We start from the raw sequence: 23,192 nt of genomic DNA, 5'->3' as shown, positions 1-23,192 counted from the left end.
GCCAAATTTCGTAAATATGCCCGGTCAAATAAAAAAGTTTTTCATACAACAACTTCATTTTATTCGGACAGTTTGTATGACAGCTATATGCTATAGTATTCGGATATGGAAATTAATAATGAACGAATAACACTTGTATTATTATGAAACCAAACATGGGTTGCTCGATATATGAAAACTAGGACCCACGCTTTTCTTAATTAAAATATTAGTGCTTGTTGGTAAAAATTCACTACTTAAATATGAACCTCCGCCATTAGTTTCGGTGTCAATTTCTGAAAAGCTGCAATCGAAGTGACGCCTGATATTAATGAATCTTCCGGCTGATAAGCATCTAATTTTTTATTTCAAAACATTACAAGTTTTTCGTACGGATATCAAGGTGTTTTCACTTTTTAACAATATGAGTTTTGCATACATCTGTTTGCCATTCATATGACAACATCCATACATAATGTTTTTAATTGTATACTTTTAGGAGCACTTTTTTATTTCTGATATTCAAACGTTTGATCGCCTTACCACAGTGCACCTAAAACATCAATTGCAATGCATACAAACAATGCACACCCAACTCCTTTTTTACACGGATTTGAAGTTACACGGTTGAATATATACAGTATACTCTCGAAAAGTAAATCGATTGGTATTTTGGGTAATTTACTTTTTCGAATAATTTACTTTTCCAAATATATACATAAATTATCTGTTTTTATAATATTAAATGCATTTTTAAACTTAAAAAATTCATTCATTTATTTGCTTCAATAAAACATATGGATTTACATGAAAAACATATGTATTTATTATGAAGAGAAAAAATTTTGAATATTCTTTTGTTTTTTTTCTTTTGCAATATATTTTCTGACCATTTACATATGTACATATCTCAAAGTTTATTTACTAAACAGACGCGATAAACAAGAGAGTAAGTGTTTTTGCAACATCGTAAAAAACGCTGCTTGCTTCGTTTCGAATTTTTTATCACATTCTCTGAAAAGTAAATTAAAAAATTTACTTTTTCGAGGTGCATGTGTAATCTTAAAGGTGATTTACTTTTCCGCGATTATTTACTTTCTGAGAATTTACTTTTCGAGAGTATACTGTATTTTGAGACAATAAATAAAAATTTAATCAAAACTTGGTAAGTTTAATCTTTATGAATTTGAATAATCGAAATATATTTCAAAATTGAACAACAACTTACTTAAAGTAATAAATTGTACAGCATAACACGGCAACATACACTTGCCTCTTTTAACCCTAGAATGGTAAACATATTTTTTTGCTCTTTAATGGTAATCTTCGCCTGTGAGGCGACTTTTATAAAAAACCCAAATTTTACCCTTAACAAAACAAAAATTTATTAAAACAAAAACAAAAACGTATATATTACATGCTTGGTAATAAAAATAAACAAAAAACAATTCATTTTTTAAATATCTTAAATATTTTATTGGCAACATTTATGGATCACATATTTTATTAGTAGTATGAATAGATCTTTTACAAAAAAATATAAAAAATTAAAAAACAGTTTGATAAAAAAAAAAAAAACTTCAGTGTCTTGTAGACCTTATATCTAATTAACATATTAAAAAATAATATAAATCTTAAAACATAAAATAAATTCTGCAAGACAAAATAAAATTTGTGGGTTTTCCACCTACTATTTCACATCACAAATAGTAGGGTCAAACAGTTCAACAGTTGACAAGTGATTATTTTTTATCGCACCACTCATGATAAATATACCGATAAGAGCACGAAGCTCTTCTATTGTTACCTGTGATGTAGTGGTATTCTGAATTGTATACTTGGTAGCTGCTTGGTCAATATATTCATTAGTGCGTAAGAGTACTTCATCCCTCAATTCTGTAGTAAAAAACAGTTCAAAACACTTCAAGGGATCTACTATACCCTTGGCTCCTTCTTTTGGCCCTGGCATAATATGAACTATGTTTCTCGAAGGAGTTCTGTTCGATACTTTTGTTGTCGAAGACGGTTCGGAAGACCATATATATTTGTTCTTACCCCTCATAACCGATGCCGATGGCGTAATTATCCAGTTCTCACAAGCCAATTGTTCGCCATTTTGCAACGTGTCTACAGCTTCATGAGCATGAGTCGGTGTGGATTGTATATTGACATCAATTTCATTAGATACATCAATATACTGCATGTCATCGTCGAAATCATCGACGTAAGTGGGATCAGCCACACTATCATCTGAATCGATATCTACACCCAAATCGTCATCAAGTTCACTTCCATCAAGCGATATCTCCTCCAGCCATATGAGTAACTGCACATCAGGAGGAGCCATCTCTAAAAACTATAAAAATTACGCAAAAACTCAAAATTTTAGCAAAAAAAACCAAACAAATGCGCAAACGAATATGTACAAAAAAAGTACCTTTATTGGTAAACTTCGCCTCAGAGGCGACACACGTATCTATATATAACCAACGCAACGCAGCAAATCAAAATACGTCTGTGCCCAAGCTCGTTCAACACTCAACTGAGTTGGCATGACCGCACGCCTTAATACGAGTGAACGATCAGGAAATATTGCAAAAAAAAAAAAAAATTCTTCGCCTCACAGGCGGTGTTTACCATTCTAGGGTTAAGGCATTTGGCCGGCTTAGTAGTAGAATATTTAGGAAACCCTAATAAACTGCCTGGCTTTTGCCCTGAGTCTCTCTCATTCTATAGCATTCCTAATGTAATTTCTGTCATTCTATAAGCTTTCGCTTGCGTATGTATGGGTGAAAATGATAGGATGTTACTTGTAGGTTTCTACAATGGTCTCGTACGTTTGTATATGCGCGATATCTTGGATTTGAGATATCGGTCAGAAATTTTGCACACGGACTTTCCTCATCAAGGACCTGCTAATTTGTCGGATTTACCGATATCGGAAAACTATAGCATATGGATGTGATGTATTAAAAACTTTTTTATTTGTCTAAGTTGCTCCACAAAATTAGGCATAGATTAATGTTCAAAGCATCGCTACAATCTCAGAAGAAAATGTTTACATCGGACAACTAACTATAGCATATGAATGCCCTACAACTGATAGATAAAAATCATAATAAAAATCTTTTTATATCCTAAGGCTATTAAAAATGCACCTTTTAAAGGGAATGATGACTTCGTTGTAGCCGAAGTTACTGGTTTTTTTAAATCTAAATTTCAATAATCTTGTAAAGTATTACACAAAATTAATTTTAGTTATATATATGATAAATATTGTACAACAAATTGTCCATTTTTTTTGTATTAAAAATTTCCAAAAATATTTGAACAGTCGACACTAACAAATTAGAACCATTTTGTTTTTAAGGTGGCTCTAATTTGTGAAAAATTCTAATTTCGGAAGTTTTTATTAATATATTTATTATAAAAAATGGTTAAATTCACTTAGAAAAATTACAAAAAAAATCACAAAAATCATAACAAGTAAGGGAGCGCTACGTTCGGGAGCAACCGAATATTTTATACTATTGCAACTTGCAGGAATATGGTGTAAAACGTCAACCAGATGATCGAGATCCCAGCAATTTTATGTAATATATGCACATAATAAATATAACATATACACTATTCGGTGTAAGGTTTGTTAGAAAAACGAAAGCCGTTATATGTAGTATATGGGAACTGGGGTGGTATCGACGCTTTTTAACTATCGACTGTTATCATACCTTTCATTAAGGTACCTCACATGCCAACACCAATCATATGGAGTAGTGTGCCGGATGTTCGAAAATCATGTTAATAGATACATATATGGGGGCTAAGTCAAGTTTTCACTCAATTGTATATATTTTAGGCACAAACATACACTGTTATGGATATGCCCTGAGGAACGGGCACACCAATTTCCATCAAGAGATCTCAGTTTTTACTCAAGTTACAGCTTGTACGGACGGACGACGGACAGACAGACATATTTCAACTCATCTCTTCATCCTGATCAATTATATATACATAACCCTATATCTATCTCGATTAGTTTTAGGTGATAAATACGTACATACAATCGTTAAGTAAACAAAACTATTATGCTCTGTCGCAACATGTTGCAATAGTATAAAAACCATAAAACAAAAGGCAACAATCCGGTACAATACATATTACATGTTCTTGTTTACTTAAACATATACATACATATATACATATGTATGTATTCATTAAATAAAAAATAGATGGAACATAACCAAACATAGAGATGCACTCCAGTCACATTAACTATGTTTTCCTGTTAGAATATTCAATTCTAATTTCAGAACGTTATTGCAAACTCTAATTCTAATTTCTGGAAATTTTAATTACTGAAGGTTTAATTGGGCATCGACTGTATATATTTTATTAGCTATCTTTATTCGTATTGTCATTGAGGTTTATTATTATTTTTGTAATAACAGTATTTCATATACATATGTGTTGTGTTAAGAAAATTAAAAGTGTTTTTACTCTCTTTTTATCATATCTCTAAATTCTTTTAGAAAGAATACCTATAATTCAATTATTAATCCATTTGTTTTAGATCCGTTCCAGTGTACTTGGTTTTAACAAGAAGAATATTGTGTTTTCAAATAGTACCATAAGTCACGGGCTGTAGAGAAGCACTCCAAAGATTGGCAAAGCGTCGTCTCGATCAAACACAAAATGATGAATTTAGCTCGTGCGTCTTTGAGTCGGGACTGAGGAAAAAGTAAGTGCGTATATTTTTAGGTAATGACTCATAAAAACAAAGAAAAACTAATGATTACCTCTTTATCTTTACCGGGACCATATTCAAGAACCTCTATTAAATCTTCGGAGGCTAAATAGGCTCCTACTGTCCAAGACCAAGCTTTATAATTATCGAGTCCCGTGAGCTTTTCGATTTGTAGCTGTTAAGTCATTTTATTATTGCTATTTATTTACTTTTAACGAATTTTTTCCGGAACGAAACTGATAGCGTGGTTAGCGAAAAACGTCACTCCCTTCCTCAGCACAGTATATTTATCTCTGACAGTATATGTATATACTGAGCATTGTAGAAACATACAAGTAACAAAAGAATCATATGGCTGTCAACAGCTGAGATCACCGGATCAAAAGTTTTTCGGCACAGAGATTTAAATAAAGGGCTTAAAAATAGTAAAGAGGTTCAGTATAGCCGCGTTACCGATATTTTTTGGGTGTTAGGTTCCCCTGGAGGTCTGTTTTCACCCATATAATATATACAATACTAAACAAAACTATTTGTACAAATTTAAACAAAAATAGATATATTCTTTAAATATTTTTAATAAAATAGAAAAGATTTACCGATATTTTGATACAATAAATAAAAATTTAATCAAAACTTGGTAAGTTTAATCTTTATGAATTTGAATAATCGAAATATATTTCAAAATTGAACAAAAACTTACTTAAAGTAATAAATTGTATAGCATAACACGGCAACACACACTTGCCTCTTTTAAGGCATTTGGCCGGTTTAGTAGTAGAATATTTAGGAAACCCTAATAAACTGCCTGGCTTTTGCCCTGAGTCTCTCTCATTCTATAGCATTCCTAATGTAATTTCTGTCATTCTATAAGCTTTCGCTTGCGTATGTATGGGTGAATGTGATAGGATTTCTTACTTGTAGGTTTCTACAATGCTTAGCACCATTGCTGGAATGAACATACATAGTAGTAACTGAGAAATCCCCTTATTCGATAACTCTAACCTACACATTTTGTTCGCATGATATTGCATTAATATTACATTGCCGAAATGTACGAGGTGTGTTTAAAAAGTATCGCGAATTTTGAATTTTCGCGGGTTACGTATATTCGAATTTCGAATTTTTTGTGGCGTTATGTTGGTACTCATGTCTCTCACTTATGCCGACAAGCTCGGCCATTTTGAATGTTCATTTAATTGTTGACAACACACTAATGATGCCGCAGCCACCGTATTCCCCAGATCTGGCCCCCCGTGACTTTTCCTTGTTCCCTAAACTGAAGAGGCCCATGAAAGGACGACATTACGCTTCTCTTGACGATAAAGACGGCATCGAAGGAGGAGCTGAAGAAGATAAAAAAAATGATTTTTTGAAGTGCTTCGAAGATTGGAAAAACCGTTGGCACAAGTGTATAATATCTCATGGGGATTACTTTGAAGGAGACAAAATAGATATTCATGAATAAATAAATAATTTTTGAAAAAAACACAAAATTCGCGATACTTTTTGAACACACCTCGTATATCTCCAGTTCGTCGCAAACAATTGCGCTTGTTATCAAGTAGCGACGAATAATTATGTAGCTATGTAGATAATTTTCTTTATTTCTATTCTAATTTTTCTGTTCTTAATTCTGGATTAACCGATTTCTTTTGTTTTTTGCTTAATCTACCAATTTTTTACCAGTATGAATTATGTGTTTGTGTTTTAAGTTTTAATTCTCAATAAAATGCCATATGAACTTACAATTTGTATGCATACCTGAAATTTTATAGTTTTCAACATTTTTTACACGGTTTTTCGAAGTATATAGTATAGTTCTTTATTTCATCTGACACGGTTTTCAGATGACATGGAACGTATCCCCCGTTTTACTATAGGAAACGCGGTTTTTTTTGCATGGATTTCTGAGGAACGTATCTGTCGCGTAAAAAAAGAGTTGGGTGTTTATCAGAGAACGTATACATATGTATATCATAATTTTCTGCTATAATGTTCATTCGGAATATTTGCTACATTGCAACACGTTTTGAAACACTTAAGCCTGGTATTCGATGCGCAGTGACAAAGAACATCTCGCATCACAAATAAAGTTGATGCTTTTTGCTAAGCCTTCTTAATATTTATACTAAATTTTGCATTAAATTCAGGGATTTTGGCAAAAAAATAGATTCATAATGACAAGAAATAAAAATATTTTCATGAATATAGTTAGTATTTGCATTAGGAATTACGTTTGAAGCGATCTGAGTGTTTTTTGTCAGAACTGAAAAAAATTTATAAAAAATTTAAATACAAAATAGATTCCAAAAAAAAATAATATCTGTTCCAATAAAACTTTCAAGAACCAATTACAAAAAATCAAATAAACAGCCTTTCGTTGTTTAGTTTTATAGTGTTTGTAGTGTTTGACGTCAGATCCTGAGCTGGTCTCCTAACAATTATCAACAAAATGACAGCCAGTCAAAAAATGAGGCTTAGTGCACACAGATATTGAAACTCTGACGCTGATTCATCTGAAAAACAAAAGAAAATGCGTTAAAAAGTAAAAATTATTTAATAAAAATCCATTTTTCAAGCTCAAACCGCTAAGCATTGCTCGCTAAAAGTTATCCATCAAACAATGTTAATAATATGGAAACGCCTGTCCGTACAGCACCAAAACCGCCACCAATTTTTAAGTAATATTATGGGCTTGTCAATCACGATTGAGGAAGCAGCGGGTAAAGACACGTTTATCTACAAGTCAGGAAGAAATGGCTATAGAAAAGTAGTAAGAACACTCACTGATGTTAAAGTAGACTTCCACACATATCAAAGGAAAGAAGAGAGTGCGTGTAAAACAGAGCTAATAGGTCTTCATTATACAACTCCTCTGAAATACATACAATATAATAGTGAACTTGTCAAGCGACCTTGAGCTTAGGGTCAACAACAAACACATTTTCGATGTCAAAAGGCTCTGTCAATAACAACAGCAATATTTTTGGGATTATAGAAAGCAATAGATAGCGAGATGGAGCGATAGCGATAATAAAGTGCAAACCTCTTTCCAAATGACGACGTTTGTGGAAACAGGCCCCTTTAAGAGGGCACCAAAACTGGTAGGTCCCCGATGAAAAACCTCGGTGTTGACAAACATTTGTGAGCAAGATCTTTACCACCAACAAAGTTACCATATGGGCATGGAGAAAAAAAGTTTCAGGACAAACCGCTTTAGAGAAAGCGTTTCGGAAAAACTACGGTATCTTTCGAAGAATCCCCCTTCCAAAAAAACAAACGACAAACAAAACCAAGGCTCTGTCGTGCAGTTGTAAGTCTTGAACCAACCTGAAAATTGTATGACTAGTCTAGTGTCATAGATAGAAATTCAACGATGGCCTATATGGCGGCTACACAATCTACCGCAGGACGTGTATAAGCCAGTTTGGTAATAAATTCACCAATTTGGAGCAAATTCTTTGCTGGTGGTGACTATAATGACATATAGTTACATGTGGTGGGGTAATAGATGTTCTTGATGTTGGTAGCTGTCAAATCAGGAGATCCAGAAAACAGTCTTTGGAATTCGACAAATCAATGAGCCGATATCTAGATGTCCATAATATTAAACAGCAGACGCCATTAGTGCTGGACCAATGCAGAGTAAGCCGAGGGCGGCTTCAAAATACGTTCCTGGTTATCGGGAATAAAATAGGTATGGTCGGATAAGAAAGTTTCTCCAGATCAAGAATATATATAGTTATAGCTGCGGGAACTTACCGTTTCAAGATATTTGCATTTAATGTTGAAAATATAAATATTTAAAGTACGCATTTTTTTGATTTAAAAGTAATTTACACTAACATTTTGTACTTTTATATCAACTAACACTTCACTTATTCCTTTTAACACGTTTATTTGACATTATATAGTGCAAAAATAGTTTAAATTTAATATTTAACTTATTGTTCAACTCTATTTATTTAACAATAACAAAATAGTTCCAAAGTCAAATAATCACTGTTACGATACTAATATATTTTGCAAACGAACAAAAATATCATAGAAAGAACAAGTAAGGAAGGGCTAAGTTCGGGTGCAACCGAACATTTTAAATTCTTGCAACTTGCGAGAATCAAACTCAGGAAAATATTTTAAGGTTTTGAACGTCAACCAGAGGACAAACACAAAAGGTTTATTAGAAAAACGAAAATCGTTATATGTATTATCTATTTTTCCCAATACGACATGTTATAATATTAACATGCATTAACTGATATTCCATAATCATCTAGAGTAGGTTGGCATACACTAATGGTATTATTCGCGCAAAGTTTTGTGCCATTGCTTGTTTGCTAGAAAAACATTCTCTGCAATAAAAAATGAAAATACAACAGTGACACTCTTCTCACCAAATACACTATGGAAATCAGAACAAGACTCTATCATAAATTGCATTAAATGATCTGTCTAAACTTATTTAACACTTTTCTGGGCGACTCACAGCGGTAGTACTAAATTCTGAATTGAGAAAGGGTCGAAGTCTTGAGTACAGTATGAGACATATACATACATACAATTAATGGGGCGTTCGATAGTCGCAAGCGGCATCGTGTCTATGTGTTTTTCGTAGTTCGTGGTGTCACCTAGCGTCAGTTGACAAATATTGTCCATGGTTTACGCCTCGAAATCAAGGAGGTTATCGGGGAAATACTCCGCTTGGGCTACTTGTCACGCAGCCGTTGATTGATTTCAAAAATTTGGTTGGGATCAAGAGTGTGTTAGAAATTCATTCACAAAATATGACTTCGTGAGAGACTATCACAATCCACAACGAAGCGTCCGTAATCTTCTCGACGAAAAACATCTTTCGCAAACGCAAGAGAACAGAAAACGACTCATTTTTATTGTGAAAACGATCATTTTTTGCGGAAAGCAGAACATCACACTTCGTGGGCATAGAGATGACGGATATTCGAAAAAATAAAACGCCCGTGCAAAACGAAGGGAATTTCAGAGCTTTGCTAAGATTCAGAATCGATTTAGGTGACACAACTCTGGAGCATCACCAGTAAAACGATTCAGAACCTACTAATTGAATGCTGCAGGGAGGAGATACTGGACAAAATTTTGCAACGGGTGGCTTGTGCTCAGTTTTACACGATTGTTTTCGTGTTTGATTGAATCTCCAGATCTGTCGGGAAAAGCTCAGGTAATACTTTCATCCTGCCAATTATTACGTAGAAGTAGAATTTCCGTAAAAATTTAACGATTGATGCCTATTGTCTGAACTATCGGATAGTGGTTGTTCCCAAGAAACTAAATTGAAATTTACAGAAGAATAATGTTTCTCGTTACAGATTAGCGTTGTATTCAGATACGTCGATTTTTCTTCTGGCGAAGCATGCAAGTTAACGATAGCCTCCGCATAGAAACCTTACCATAACTGTAAACAAAATCGAATCTTTGCACTCTGCAATTACACTGCCTCATAAATTAGAAATACAATTGACGTTTTTGATTAATTAAGAATTCGATATGCTTTTTCCGTTCTGTATCCAAAAATCCATATCGCTCGCCCTCACAAGAAGGCATAACAATAACAATCGTAAAGAAACCACTTAACGTTCTGTTGGAATTTGCTGTTATAGCTAAAATTGTAATTTAACTCTTTGTTCTGGATTCAATCAAGCTGATGCTTACACTTCAGCTTTAACTTTAAGTAAATAAAACCAAATTGTATAAATACTAGTATTTTAGAAATAAAGATTTGATTTGTATTTGACAATCCACAAGAACCACACGTGTTCTCATTTCATCCGCGCGTTGGCGGATACAAATATATATTTTTTTAAAAATTCCCTCGTTGCGGGAATTAATTTGCATACGAGAAGACTTTGTATCTTTTTTGGACGCATTCGGTCAACTTTCGAAGAATACTCTCGCGGTGGGCACAGAATCAGAAAAAAACGAGGATGAAGATGGATTAATGGTTTACAGGACTGCTGGAAAAAATGACCGAACCGATGAAGAATTGTCTCTAAGTGGATCTGCTATTGGGGGATTGTTCTTGGAAATATGAAAAAAATCAATCTCTGAATGAGGAAATGCGCTTCGATAGGGACTGATGGATGTGTGGTCATGCTGTCAGATATCGGAGCAGTCAACGAAATTCGGAAAGAAGCAAAAAATGCTGTAATGACTCCGTGTTTCTCGTACAAACTCAACAACAGTATTTCAAAGTCAGTGAAAGTACGATTAATCGAAAACGTTGCCAGTGCCATACGAGAAGTCGACAAATTCTTCAAGCACTCATTTCCAAAACGTGTGACTGTATTAGCAAAGATACTTGGTGAAAAAATTGTTCAGTTGTGTGAAACAAGATGGGTAGAGAGGCACGATGCTGTCCTTCAATTTGTTGCGAAGTTACCGCTGATCATCGAAGCTCTGTCAAAAATCAGTGAGCAAAGCAACAATTCTCATATCGGCTTTGTTCAAGTTCGAATTCATCGTCGGGCTCTTCTGTCTCAGCGATATTCTATCGTTCACCCATTCGCTCAGGGTAGTTCTTTAAAAGGAAGCAATTGATTTGGCGAAGGCAACAAAATTGATTGGGACGTTGCTTGCCACGTTGGAAAAAAAGAGGGAAAAAGTTGATGAAATATTCCGATTGATTCATTCCGAAGCCAAGAAAATGGCGGAAAAACTTGATGTTGACGAAGCGAAACCGAGAACATGTGGTCGACAAACGAAACGCGAAAATTACGACGTGAAAACTTGCGAAGATTACTACAGGGTCTCTGTCTACATACCTCTGCTGGATACCATCAAAGAAGATTTGGAAGCTCGTTTTTCATATGAAGTTTTGGATGGTTACCAATTGAGTGTGTTGCTCCCAGAAAAAGCAAGTCTTTTAAAAGAAAACGAAATCGATGATCTAATCGGATGCTTGATAGAAAGATTCGGAAATCTTCTGGGTGATGAAAAAAGCGTACAAAAATTTAAATTCAAAGGTGAATTAAGCTACTGGCAATGTCACTGGCAGCAGCAACAAAAAATTGAAGGCAGTGAAATTTCAACTTCTGCTCTGGAAACATTAAGAAAATGTGATGTCGACATATTCCCAACAATCCACACCTATCTCCGAGTATACTGTACATGACATCGAAATCACCGCCGAAGAAGTCATCGAAAGATTCGCAAAACTTGGCAGTCATCGTTTTCCGTTATGAACACGCAATGTCAAAGGATTTTTCTGTTTGAATTTTTAATACAATGAGCCACTATTTAATGCATGCATATGGTTGACTTTTCGATTATAACCATTTTGTTTACATAAAAATTGTTGTTTGTTGTTTGTTTAAAATTTGTTTCATAATTTATACTGTATTTCTTTCGCAATAACAAATTTGAAACCCAAATCGAAGGATAAATGCAATTTTCCACTTTACAATTTACAGAAAAATTATACCAAATGGATTGGCGAATGAACAAAGTCTTAAATTTAATAAACTTATACAAGCAATTCGAATGCATATTGTAAGAGTTCCTCCTACAAGAGGATTGACTTAGAAAAATGCATGGGCGTAGATTTCAAAGGAGTGTGTGAAAGATATTGCGGGCCGGCTTTAGTATACTATCCCACGATTTCAGGGTTAAGTGGTATGGTTAGATAGAGCTCATGCTCCAGATTAAGAATTATATAATTATAGCCGCCGCAAACTTATAGTTTTCGAGATATGCGCATTTAAAGTTTAAAATTTTGCAAATTTTATTCTGCAATTTCTCGATTTATAGTAACTCTTTCTTTATTATGCACTTTTTATACACTTAACTTCACTATATTGTTTCGACATACTTTTTTACTAATACTTCAGATATATGCTTAAAATAAGCATTTTATTTTTTCTACAAATTTCAATATTCAAATTTCAATACCATAAGTGTTCCGTGTTGTCAAATAATAAGTGTTGCCATATCTACACATTTATCAAACGAATAAAAATTAATAAAAAATGGGATTATACCTTAATTACATAAATCATTACTCCTTTTCTTGACAAATCATGATTTCTGATTGGCCAGGGAGATTTACTCGAAAAAACTTGACACACGCCGGCGTTGGATCGGTCAGAGTAATTTTTTTTTTAAGCGTGGCCGAAGGCCGCCAAAGCAAAGAGAAGACCGCTGCGAATGGCCCGGGATTGGATCGGCTAAGGTTAGTTTGTTTTAAAACGCGGCCGAAGGCTGCCAATGCACAAAAGAAATCTAAAAGTTATGTTAACCCTCTTTAAACCACATTTTCTATAGCGGATATTGTTACAACTAAACAAGGTACCGTTTTTTTTTCTGTTTTGTAATTATTTTCATTTCATTTGTATTCCGCGTTAATTAAAAATTGAAATTGTAACGACTGTAACCGGATGCACGGATGCTATAACTATTAATACTTTACAATGTTATTCGTTAGTTATGTTAATTATTAAAAGCTGGACAATGTTAGAAGCTTCATTATGTTAAGTTTACATTTTTGATCATTTTAAATTCACCACAGTTTTACTCAATGTTTGAATACTTATAACTGTGATCCTTTTATATTAACTTTGCTCAGTTTGACTATTTAAGTACCCGGTTAATTTGAATTAAGGTCATTCGAACTGCGACTAATAAAAATTACGCATCTAAAATTCTAAGCTGCGTTTTATACTTTTCTTTGGAAGCTACTATTAATATAACTTGGACACAAGTAGACAGCATTGGCTCTTGTGGCTGGTTTTATTAATCAAAGTCAAGTAGAATCATCTTAGGGATTAACTACTTTCCTACAATTGGCGCCCAACCAAAATCAAATAAAATTTGCTTAAAATCAAAATAAAATTCAGACGCTTGAAGACAAATTTTGGCTCTTGCGGCTAATTGTAAAAGCAGAAACGAAAATAAAATAACAATAAACCAAAAATTCTTCAACAACAAATGTTCAGCTGTGCATTACTGTGGGCTTCGTTTTGCTGAGAAGATCACCTGATTCGTGTGTTAAATTGTTGCTGAATCAAGTATAGAGTTGCTGTTGTTATCCCTCGAAGGTCCCGCAAAAGGCACACTGTTGTTGCATAGAAAACATTGGCTTTAAAACTAGGCTTGGCTGTACTGCGTTGTTAGTGTTGTTACTTTGCCAAACTACCGTTGCATACTTTTGGGCTTAAGTGCATTGCTGCTATATTTTCCTTTCTTTTGCGTACTGTTACTGATCCTGTTAATAAATCGGACAATATCCACCTCAACAAGTGCATAAGAAAAGTTGATTTCGATTAGCACAAAAGTTTTGATTATTTTTAATGAGCAGGAAAAGGCAAAGGCTTAACACAGAAATGGAGACTAGCGCAGATGTTGCTAACCCTAATGTTAATGTGGATGTTACAGCGGATGTTAACCAATCAAATAACCCTTCTAATGTTACGTTAACAGAAAATCAATTTAGGCAGCTGCTAGGAAATCTACACGTACACGCAGATACTAGGGCTACTTTTAGTAAATGTAGCGTGCGTTTTAATGGCGGGAGGAATACCAGCAAAATTGAAGATTTTATAGCTACCGTCCTAGTATACAAAGATGCAGAAAATATCACGGATGAACGCGCTTTGCTGAGTTTGCCTCTATTGCTAGAAGGTTATGCGTCTTCGTGGTGGCAGGGCGTAAAGCAAGAAGCGGAAACGTTCAACGACGCCATTGCTTTGCTTCGAAAGGCATTTTCTCCCCCGAAACCAGACTGGCGTATTTTTTCTGATCTAAATCAGGAAAAGCAGAAATTTGCTGAATCAACTGATACGTTTATATGCAAGAAGCGACAGTTATTTGCTCAACTTTCCGAAAAACTTAGCGAAAAAACTATGATCGATATCATTTTTTCGCAATTGCTATTAAAAATACGAGAAAAGGTGCCTCGTGAAAGCGTAAGAACTTTTAACGAGTTGCTAGACAAAGCACGGGAGGCAGAATTATTATTGGTTGAAAACAAAGAAATAGACACCAGCAAAATTAGCGAAGCAACAGACAAAATTCCTACTCGTTGTTCTTACTGCAGGAAGAAGAATCATTCCGCAGAAAATTGTTTTAAAAAATTGAAGCAGAGAAAAGAACCACCCAGAAAATGAAAGAAACCGTCTTTAGCTGTTATGATTGCGGTACACCAGGTTACTACAGATCGCACTGCCCAAATTGCAACAAGAAAAACCCACTACGTAGTCCCGAATAGCTCGACTTCAACACAGTTGAAACCACCGTAATAGGTAGGAATGTGCCAACCGTCGACATCAATATAAACGTTTTAAAAGGTGAAGCATATTTATGGATCTTGCACAGCGCACATGGCATTTTAAGGATGACCCTAATACTGTTTTCGAGTTTAAGATCCAAGAAACTCAAATACAAAATTGCGTATCTATAGCAACAACGAGCGCAAGTACACACAACAGCGATTATAAGGCAATAGATGAATTTATATCCTGGTTCGAAAATACCAATAATAGTGACGCTAACTCTGCAGATAGTTATGTAGAATCGTCATACGAATACTCGCCAAATGCAATAAACGACATATTCACAGGTTGTATACCATCAGATTTCGAAACACCAGAACAATTCGACTTATTTCCACCTATGAAAAAACTGAAAAAGAGTAGTAAAGCTGAAGCGAGCGTAGGATCTATTATCGAAATCAGATCCGTTGAAATAAAATTGTGTCCTGATGAAGGTGTGCTTTTAAAGGAAGATGAAATGAGTATTCTGGAGACTATGTTGTATGAGCATAAGAAAATTTTTGAAGATGCCGTACTACCAATACCGCATATTGAACATCACATAAAAATAGAGGCGCATGCACCTATTTCGTCGCAACCTTATCGAATCTCGCCGGCAATGAAAAATAAATTAAAGACTGAATTAGAGGATATGCTAAAAAAGGGCATAATAGAGGAAAGCGAATCACCATGGTCATTTCCGGTTGTACTAATACCGAAAAAAGATGGCGGAGTGAGACTTTGCATGGATTATCGGCGATTAAATGCAATTACCACGACAGGTACATATCCACTACCGCGAATGGATGACTTGCTTCATGCAGCAAAAGCAACACCTTTCATGTCTACGATTGATTTGAAAGCCGGATATTGGCAAATCAAAATGGCAATTGATGACAAGCCGAAAACAGCATTTACAACCTCTTTCGGAATTTTCGTTTTTAATAGAATGCCTTTCGGACTAAAGAATGCTCCAGCCACGCTCCAGCGACTGATCGACAAATTTCGATCCGGATTACCACATATTTTGATACTTGCATATTTAGATGACATAATTATAAGCTCAAATGATTTTCACTCACACATGCAGGACTTACGACAAACACTCTTCAAACTGGAAGACTTTGGCATTTAGTTGAATAGAGTAAAATGCGTTTTCTGCCGAGCGGAGATAAAGTATCTCGGGCACATTTTGACCACAAAAGACGAGAAAACAGACGCTATTATCAAACGACCATACCCGAGAAATCTGAAACAACTTATTTCCTTTCTGCAAACATGCTCTTGGTATCGACGGTTTATTCCTAATTTTGCGGATGTGTCAAAACCTTTGTCTAAGTTGACGAAGAAAAATGTGCAATGGAAATGGACGTCAGACGAAAAGAATGCGTTCGATAACCTTAAAAAATTATTCTCGTCGCCACCGCTGCTGCAACAAGTTGATGAAACCAAACCCTTTGTTTTGCAAACTGACGCAAGCGATTATGCGCTCGGAGCTGTTTTACTGCAGGGGGAGAACGAAGAAGAACACCCAATTGAGTATGCCAGCCGTCTTTTGCTTCCGGCAGAGAGAAATTACTCTACAACGGAACGGGAAGCACTGGCCGTAGTTTGGACCGTAAAGAAATTTCGTGGCTATATTGAGGGAGCAGAAATTACAGTATTGACTGATCACCAACCGCTTAAATGGCTTTTTAGTTTGAAAACTCCTACTGGACGCCTTGCCAGATGGGTTTTGCAACTACAAACGTATAATTTGAAGCTGAGGTACACAGCAGGCAAACAAAACATTGTTGCAGATATGTTATCACGTCCACCGTGTTTGACCGAAAACCATTCTAACATAAATTCTTTTGAGATAGATTTTCCTCGCAAACGCGCTGAAAAATTCAGAAAGGAACAGTTACGGGATGACTGACTGAAGGGCATCGTAGAATCGTTTGAAAAAGACGATGAAAACGTAACCAGACATACTAGTCGTGGATACATTATGGTAAATGGCGTGCTGCACCGATTCTGTTCAGACGAAGATTCAGAAAACGGTCAACTTGTATTACCCAAAACTTTAAGAGAAACGGTTTTAAAGAAATTTCATGCTGATGCAACTGCAGGACATTACGGGATTGATGGTACTATCAGTCGAATCACACCACTTTATTTTTGGCCTGGAATGCGTACGGAAATTGCTTAACATGTAAAATCATCCACTGAATGCAAAAAGTACAAACCAACAAATTTGAAACCAGCAGGTCTACTTCAAACAGTTTCAAGTAACCAATGGTTTGAGATCATCGCTCTTGACTTATTTGGTCCTTTACCTCGTACTGCGAACGGATATTGGATACTAGTCGTAGAAGACTTATGTAGTCGCTGGGTTGAGCTATTCGCACTGAAAGAAAAAATTTGCGCAACCAAAGTTTTAAACGAAGTTGTTTTGAGATTTGGTGTACCTCGTCGTATACACGCAGACAATGGCAGCCAATTCATTTCCGGTGTAATGCAAAAACTTGCTTTCTGTCTGGGAATCAAGCAAACGTTTACACCACTTTATCACCCGGAGGCTAACCCCGTTGAAAGAAAAAACCGTGACCTTAAAAGTCAACTTTCAATATACATCGACAAAGATCATACTTCATGGGATGAATGCTTACCAACCATAAGATTCGCTAAATGTGATAGCACTGGTTTTTCACCAGCCTATCTTACATTCGGCAGAGAATTAAGAAGCCCTCTCGAAGCACACTACGATGTAAAAAGAGTAATCGAAGCAGAAAACTTTATACCACAAATAACTCCTCATTTAACCAAACTTGCCAATACACTCAAATTAGCAGGAGAGGTACAAGAAAAACAGCAAGTCCGAAATAAAACTTACACCGATAAGAAGCGGCGACCGCAGCCTTCATTCAACATTGCTGATACAGTTCTTGTTACAACGCATTTTTTAAGCAAGGGTAGTGAGAAAGTGACGTCGAAATTTGCGACACGAAGAGATGGCCCGTACCGCATCAAAGCAAAAAGAGGTGCATGATTGCAACAATTGATAATCCAGATGAGCCTATTGGAACACACCATGCAACAGCACTGACGCTATATGAAGGACCAAATGCTAAGCCGAAATATCTACACATAAGACGAGGACGACCAAAAGCTGCATGTTCATCTGCAAACACAACGACTAACAATAGCATGGAAAAATCTATGTCACACAACAACAACACAGTAAATGCCCACAGTAATCATACCAACCCATCAATTAAAATTCTACGTCCGCGAAAATAATATTTGCTGACTTCATCATCGGGACGATTTCTGAGACAGAGGGGGAGGATGTAACGACTATAACCGGATGCACGGATGCTATAACTATTAATACTTTACAATGTTATTCGTTAGTTATGTTAATTATTAAAAGCTCGACAATGTTAGAAGCTACATTATGTTAAGTTTACATTTTTGATCATTTTAAATTCACCACAGTTTTACTCAATGTTTGAATACTTATAACTGTGATCCTTTTATATTAACTTTGCTCAGTTTGACTATTTAAGTACCCTGTTAATTTGAATTAAGGTCATTCGAACTGCGACCAATAAAGATTACGCATCTAAAATTCTAAGCTGCGTTTTATACTTTTCTTTGGAAGCTACGATTAATATAACTTGGACACAAGTAGACAGCATTGGCTCTTGTGGCTGGTTTTATTGATCAAAGTCAAGTAGAATCATCTTAGGGATTAACTACTTCCCTACAAGGACAAACTCCTTCCATACCATTAATTTGATCACTATAATACAATTGTCGCTATTTTTTTAATTCGCCGAACTATGTCAATGTCGCCGTATATCTCGTACAGCTCATTGTTCGATCGAATGCGATATTCGCCGTGGCCAACGCGTAAAGGACCATAAATCTTTCGCAGGACTTTTCTCTCGAAAACTCGCAACGTCGACTCATCAGTTATTGACATCATCCAAGCCTCTGCACCATATAGCAGGACGGGAATTATGAGTGACTTATAGAGTTTTTGTTCGTGGAGAGGACTTTGCTTCTCAATTGCCTACTCAGTCCGAAGTAGCACTTGTTGGAAAGAGTTATCCTGCGTTGGATTTCCAGGCTGACATTGTTGGTGGTATTTACGCTGGTTCCAAGATAGACGTAATTATCTACGACTTCAAAGTTATGACTGTCAACAGGGACGTGAGAGCCAAGTCGCGAGTGCGACGACTGTTTGTTTGATGTCAGGAGATATTTCGTCTTGCCCTCGTTCACTGCCAGACCCATTTCCTTTGCGTCCTTGTTCAGTCTAGAGAAAGCAGAACTAACGGCGCGGGTGTTGAGGCCGATGCTATCAATATCATACGCCAGCAGCTGCTCACTCTTATAAAAGATTTGTAGTAATAAGTACTATGTGTATGATAATACATCCTAACTTTAAGTTATTCTAATTATACTTATGTTATATATAAAGAAGTAAACCATTGACGGGTTAATTTAAATATACATAAAAGAGTAAACCGTTGAAGGGTTAATGTAGATATATCCCGTTAACTTAAGATTCGTTTTCAGTTATTGTTGATTCTCTTAAGAAGTTCATTTGTATTCATGTAAACCAGTGTTGTCCAACGTGACTGTGTGCACATTATGCTTGTGTTGGTTATTCTGGCGTCAACTGAGCGCTAAATTCTGTTTTGCTTGCCTACGAAGTTGAATACAGTTGCGCGACCGTGTTTTCACAGACACTTGTCGCGACATGTTGGTGCGAGGTGTCTGGCACTGTCCGTGCGCTGTTGTGCGCATAGGCCGTGGACAACGCTGATGTAAACACATGCTTGGTTGTCATTGTGTTGACATACATATATTCATGTTGCACAAGTTCATGTGTCCATTTTAAAAGATATACATATAAGTAAATATATAGTGTGTAAGCAGAGAAAATTGTGTGTATGTTAGAATAAGTATGTGTAACCGTTCTTCGGTGACAAAGCGAAGCACAGTACAGTTTGAGAAATAAAAGCGTAAAGACGTGCCATCCTAAAGATTGTACCTGCTCGATTAAGTTCTGCAGCTCGAATTATTTTCTACAGCAGCAGGTTGAAGAAGTCTCACGATAAGGAGTCGCCTTATCTGAAACCTCGTTTGGTATCGAACGGCTAGGAGAGGTCCTTCCCGATCCTGACGGAGCTTTTGGTGTTGCCCAACATCAGTTTACACAGCCGTATTAATATTGCGGGGAAACCAAATTCAAACATCGCGACATTTCACGAGTCTTTTCCAAGATTTGGTCGGTTGTTGGTTTTCCAGGTCTAAAGCCACACTGATAAGGTCCAATCAGTTTGTTGACGGTGGGCTTTAATCTTTTACACAATACGCTCGATAGAACCTTATACGCGATGTTGAGGAGGCTTATCCCACGGTAGTTGGCGCAGATTGTGGGGTCACCCTTTTTGTGGATTGGGTAGAGCACACTTAAATTCCAATCGTTGGGCATGCTTTCGTCCGACCATATTATACAAAGAAACTGATGCAAGCTCCTTATCAGTTCTTCACCGCCGTTTTTGAATAGCCGCTTTGTTATTATTCAGGCGATTCAGGTTCTATTCGAACTTCTTCATGGTCGGGCAATGGAACGTCTGCTTCATCGTCCTCGGTTGGGGAATCGGTTTCGCCTTCTCCTGGCGTTGTACGTTCACTGACATTTAGCCGGCTGGAGAAGTGTTCCCTCCATAATTTAAGTATGCTCTGGGAATCGGTGACTAGATCATCTTTGGGGGTTCTACAAGAGTATGCTCCGGTCTTGAAACCTTATGTAAGCCGCCGCATTTTTTCGTAGAATTTTCGAGCATTACCCTATTTCGGCCAGCTTATCAAGCTCTTCATACTCACGCATTTCGGCCTCTTTCTTTTTCTTTCTGCAAATGCGTCTCGCTTCCCTCTTCAACTCTCGGTATCAATCCCATCCCGCATGTGTTGTGGTCGATCGTCTGTCTGTTTTCTCTGCGCTGCGACACGGCGCTCCTCGTCGTACCAGCTGTTCTTTTGCATTTTCCTAAAATCAATGGTTTCGGTTGCAGCTGTACGTAAGAAGTTTGAAATGCCGTCCCACAGTTCCCTTATGCCGAGTTGTTGACGAGTGCTCTCAGAGAATAGGAGTGCAAGCCGAGTAGAAAATCGTTCGTCTGTTGTGATTGCAGCTTCTCGACGTCGAACCTTACTTGTGTTTGTTGTCGTGCGTTTTTTGCTGCACAGAGTCGGGTGCGAATCTTGGCTGAAACAAGGTAGTGGCCCGAGTCGATGTTAGGACCTCGGAGACGTGTCTTCCGTCTATCACAACATGATAGATCTGGTCGGTGGCTTTTCGATTCGGAGACAGCCAGGTAGCTTGAAGTATTTTTTTGTGCTGGAATCTAGTACTACATATTTCGGGCACCGGCGAAGTCGACCAGCCTCAGGATGTTTCGTCGTGAAGGCTGAATTTACCGACCGTAGTGCCAAAGATACCTTCTTTTCCCACCCTGGCGTTAAAGTCGCCAAGCACGATTTTGACATCCTAGCGGGGGCAGCTCTCATAGGTGCGCTAGTTAAGGAACGTATTCCTTATAATAGTAACAAACAGCAAAACAACCTTTTGTTTCAGTAAACAAAATGCAAACAACCTTGAGTTGGAACAATTGAAATGCACTATCAAAAACAACATTGAGTTTGAATACCACGACAACCTTATCTTAAAACAAAGAAAATGTATCTAAGCAAATAATATATATGTAAACAAACCTAAACAAATAATTAATCTGTATGTAGACAAACTATCAACTATTTAGTAATAAGTAAATATACATAGGCTGCTATATATATTTCTGGACTAGGCAACACCATTGGAAAGTTTGACATTTTTTAGCATAACATCACTCAGAACGTTTTGTCATTTAATCGTGAAATGTTTTATTTACAGGGAATTAAAAAAAATTCATCTCGGCCAAAAAATGGAATTAACTCGTGAACATTTTCGTGCGATTAATTTTCACAACTTTCGACGTGGATTATCACGACAAGAGTGCATCGATGAACTAAAATCTTTGTATGGCTATGAAGCACCATCTTATAGGACAGTGAAAAACTGTTACAATGAATTCAATCGTGGCCGACGCTCGCTCAAAGACGAATTCCGCGAAGGTCATCCAAAAACAGCCGTTGTGCCAGAAAACATCGATGCCGTACGTGAACTGATAATGCAAGACCGTCATGTAACATACCTTCAGATAGAGGCATGCCTATGCATTTCTCCCACCAGCATACATTCGATATTGCATGAACACCTGGCCGTAAAAAAAGTTTGTTCTCGTTGGATCCCGCACAATTTGACAATCGCTCAAAAAAAGGCTCGTGTGGATTGGTGTTAAGAAAAGCTGAAAAAAACCGATCGCGGTGCTTCAAAAGACGTTTATAAGATCGTCACAGGTGACGAATCATGGACCTATGCGTATGAGCCCGAAACAAAACAGCAATTGACCGTGTGGGTCTTCCAAGACGAGCCAAATTCAACGAAAGTTGTTCGTGGAAGAAGCACTTCGAAGCAAATGGTGGCCTGTTTCTTCGGCAAAACTGGTCATGTGGCGACTGTTCCGCTTGAGCAACGTAGGACAGTCAATTCTGAGTGATACACTACCATTTGTTTGCCTTGAAATCTTCGGAGAAATTCGAAAAACGAACAAGAGTAGACGAATCATTGTGCACCATGACAATGCGAGCTCCCACACATCGGCTCAAACCAGCGCCTTTTTGACCGGCCAAAACGTCGAATTGATGGGTCATCCGCCGTACAGCCCTGACTTGGCACCCAATGACTTCTTTTTATTCCGACACATCAAGAAAATAATGCGTGGTCAAAGATTTTCGTCGCATTCAAAATCTATGTTTTGGAGGTGTCTCAATCGGAGTGGAAAAAGTGCTTCGAAAATTGGTTTGAGCGCATGCAAAAGTGTATAAATCTTGATGAAAAATATTTTGAAAAACAATAAAACCATTTTCGTTGATAAATATTCATTATTAGGCCAGAAATATATATAGCAGCCTACGTACAGTAAGCTTTTCGGCAACAGCAATCTGGCGCGTCATCGATATACGCATGTTTAAGTTGGTTACCCAAATAATTTAAACATTTAATCTCAATAAAATAATATTTGTAGAAA

General features: G+C 36.6%; 1 protein-coding gene and 1 non-coding gene across 2 annotated transcripts; both read right to left on the bottom strand.

The window, feature by feature from the left end:
* Nucleotides 1-1,544: 1,544 nt before the first annotated feature.
* On the bottom strand, nucleotides 1,545-2,622 carry LOC125778695 (uncharacterized). Its single transcript, XM_049457740.1, has 2 exons — nucleotides 2,417-2,622; nucleotides 1,545-2,335 (listed from the first exon to the last, which is right to left on the bottom strand). Exon 2 carries the CDS (start codon nucleotides 2,324-2,326, stop codon nucleotides 1,670-1,672), a length of 657 nt encoding a protein of 218 aa, XP_049313697.1. The 5' UTR covers nucleotides 2,327-2,335; nucleotides 2,417-2,622; the 3' UTR covers nucleotides 1,545-1,669.
* A 1,743-nt stretch (nucleotides 2,623-4,365) lies between these two features.
* On the bottom strand, nucleotides 4,366-4,913 carry LOC105233971 (uncharacterized). The gene is made up of 2 exons (XR_007422876.1): nucleotides 4,779-4,913; nucleotides 4,366-4,709 (listed from the first exon to the last, which is right to left on the bottom strand). It is a non-coding gene; the product is annotated as an uncharacterized LOC105233971 (transcript).
* Nucleotides 4,914-23,192: the final 18,279 nt, after the last annotated feature.

This window comes from Bactrocera dorsalis, chromosome 5, assembly GCF_023373825.1.
Source record: "Bactrocera dorsalis isolate Fly_Bdor chromosome 5, ASM2337382v1, whole genome shotgun sequence".
In the NCBI taxonomy this organism is placed as follows: Eukaryota; Metazoa; Arthropoda; class Insecta; order Diptera; family Tephritidae; genus Bactrocera; species Bactrocera dorsalis.
The sequence above is the reverse complement of the archived record's forward strand: the minus strand, read 5'-3'. Positions and strand labels throughout refer to the sequence as shown.

Coding starts and splice junctions, on each gene's coding strand:
- LOC125778695 (XM_049457740.1), bottom strand. CDS start 2,326: ATGGCTCCTCCTGATGTGCAGTTACTCATATGGCTGGAGGAGATATCG.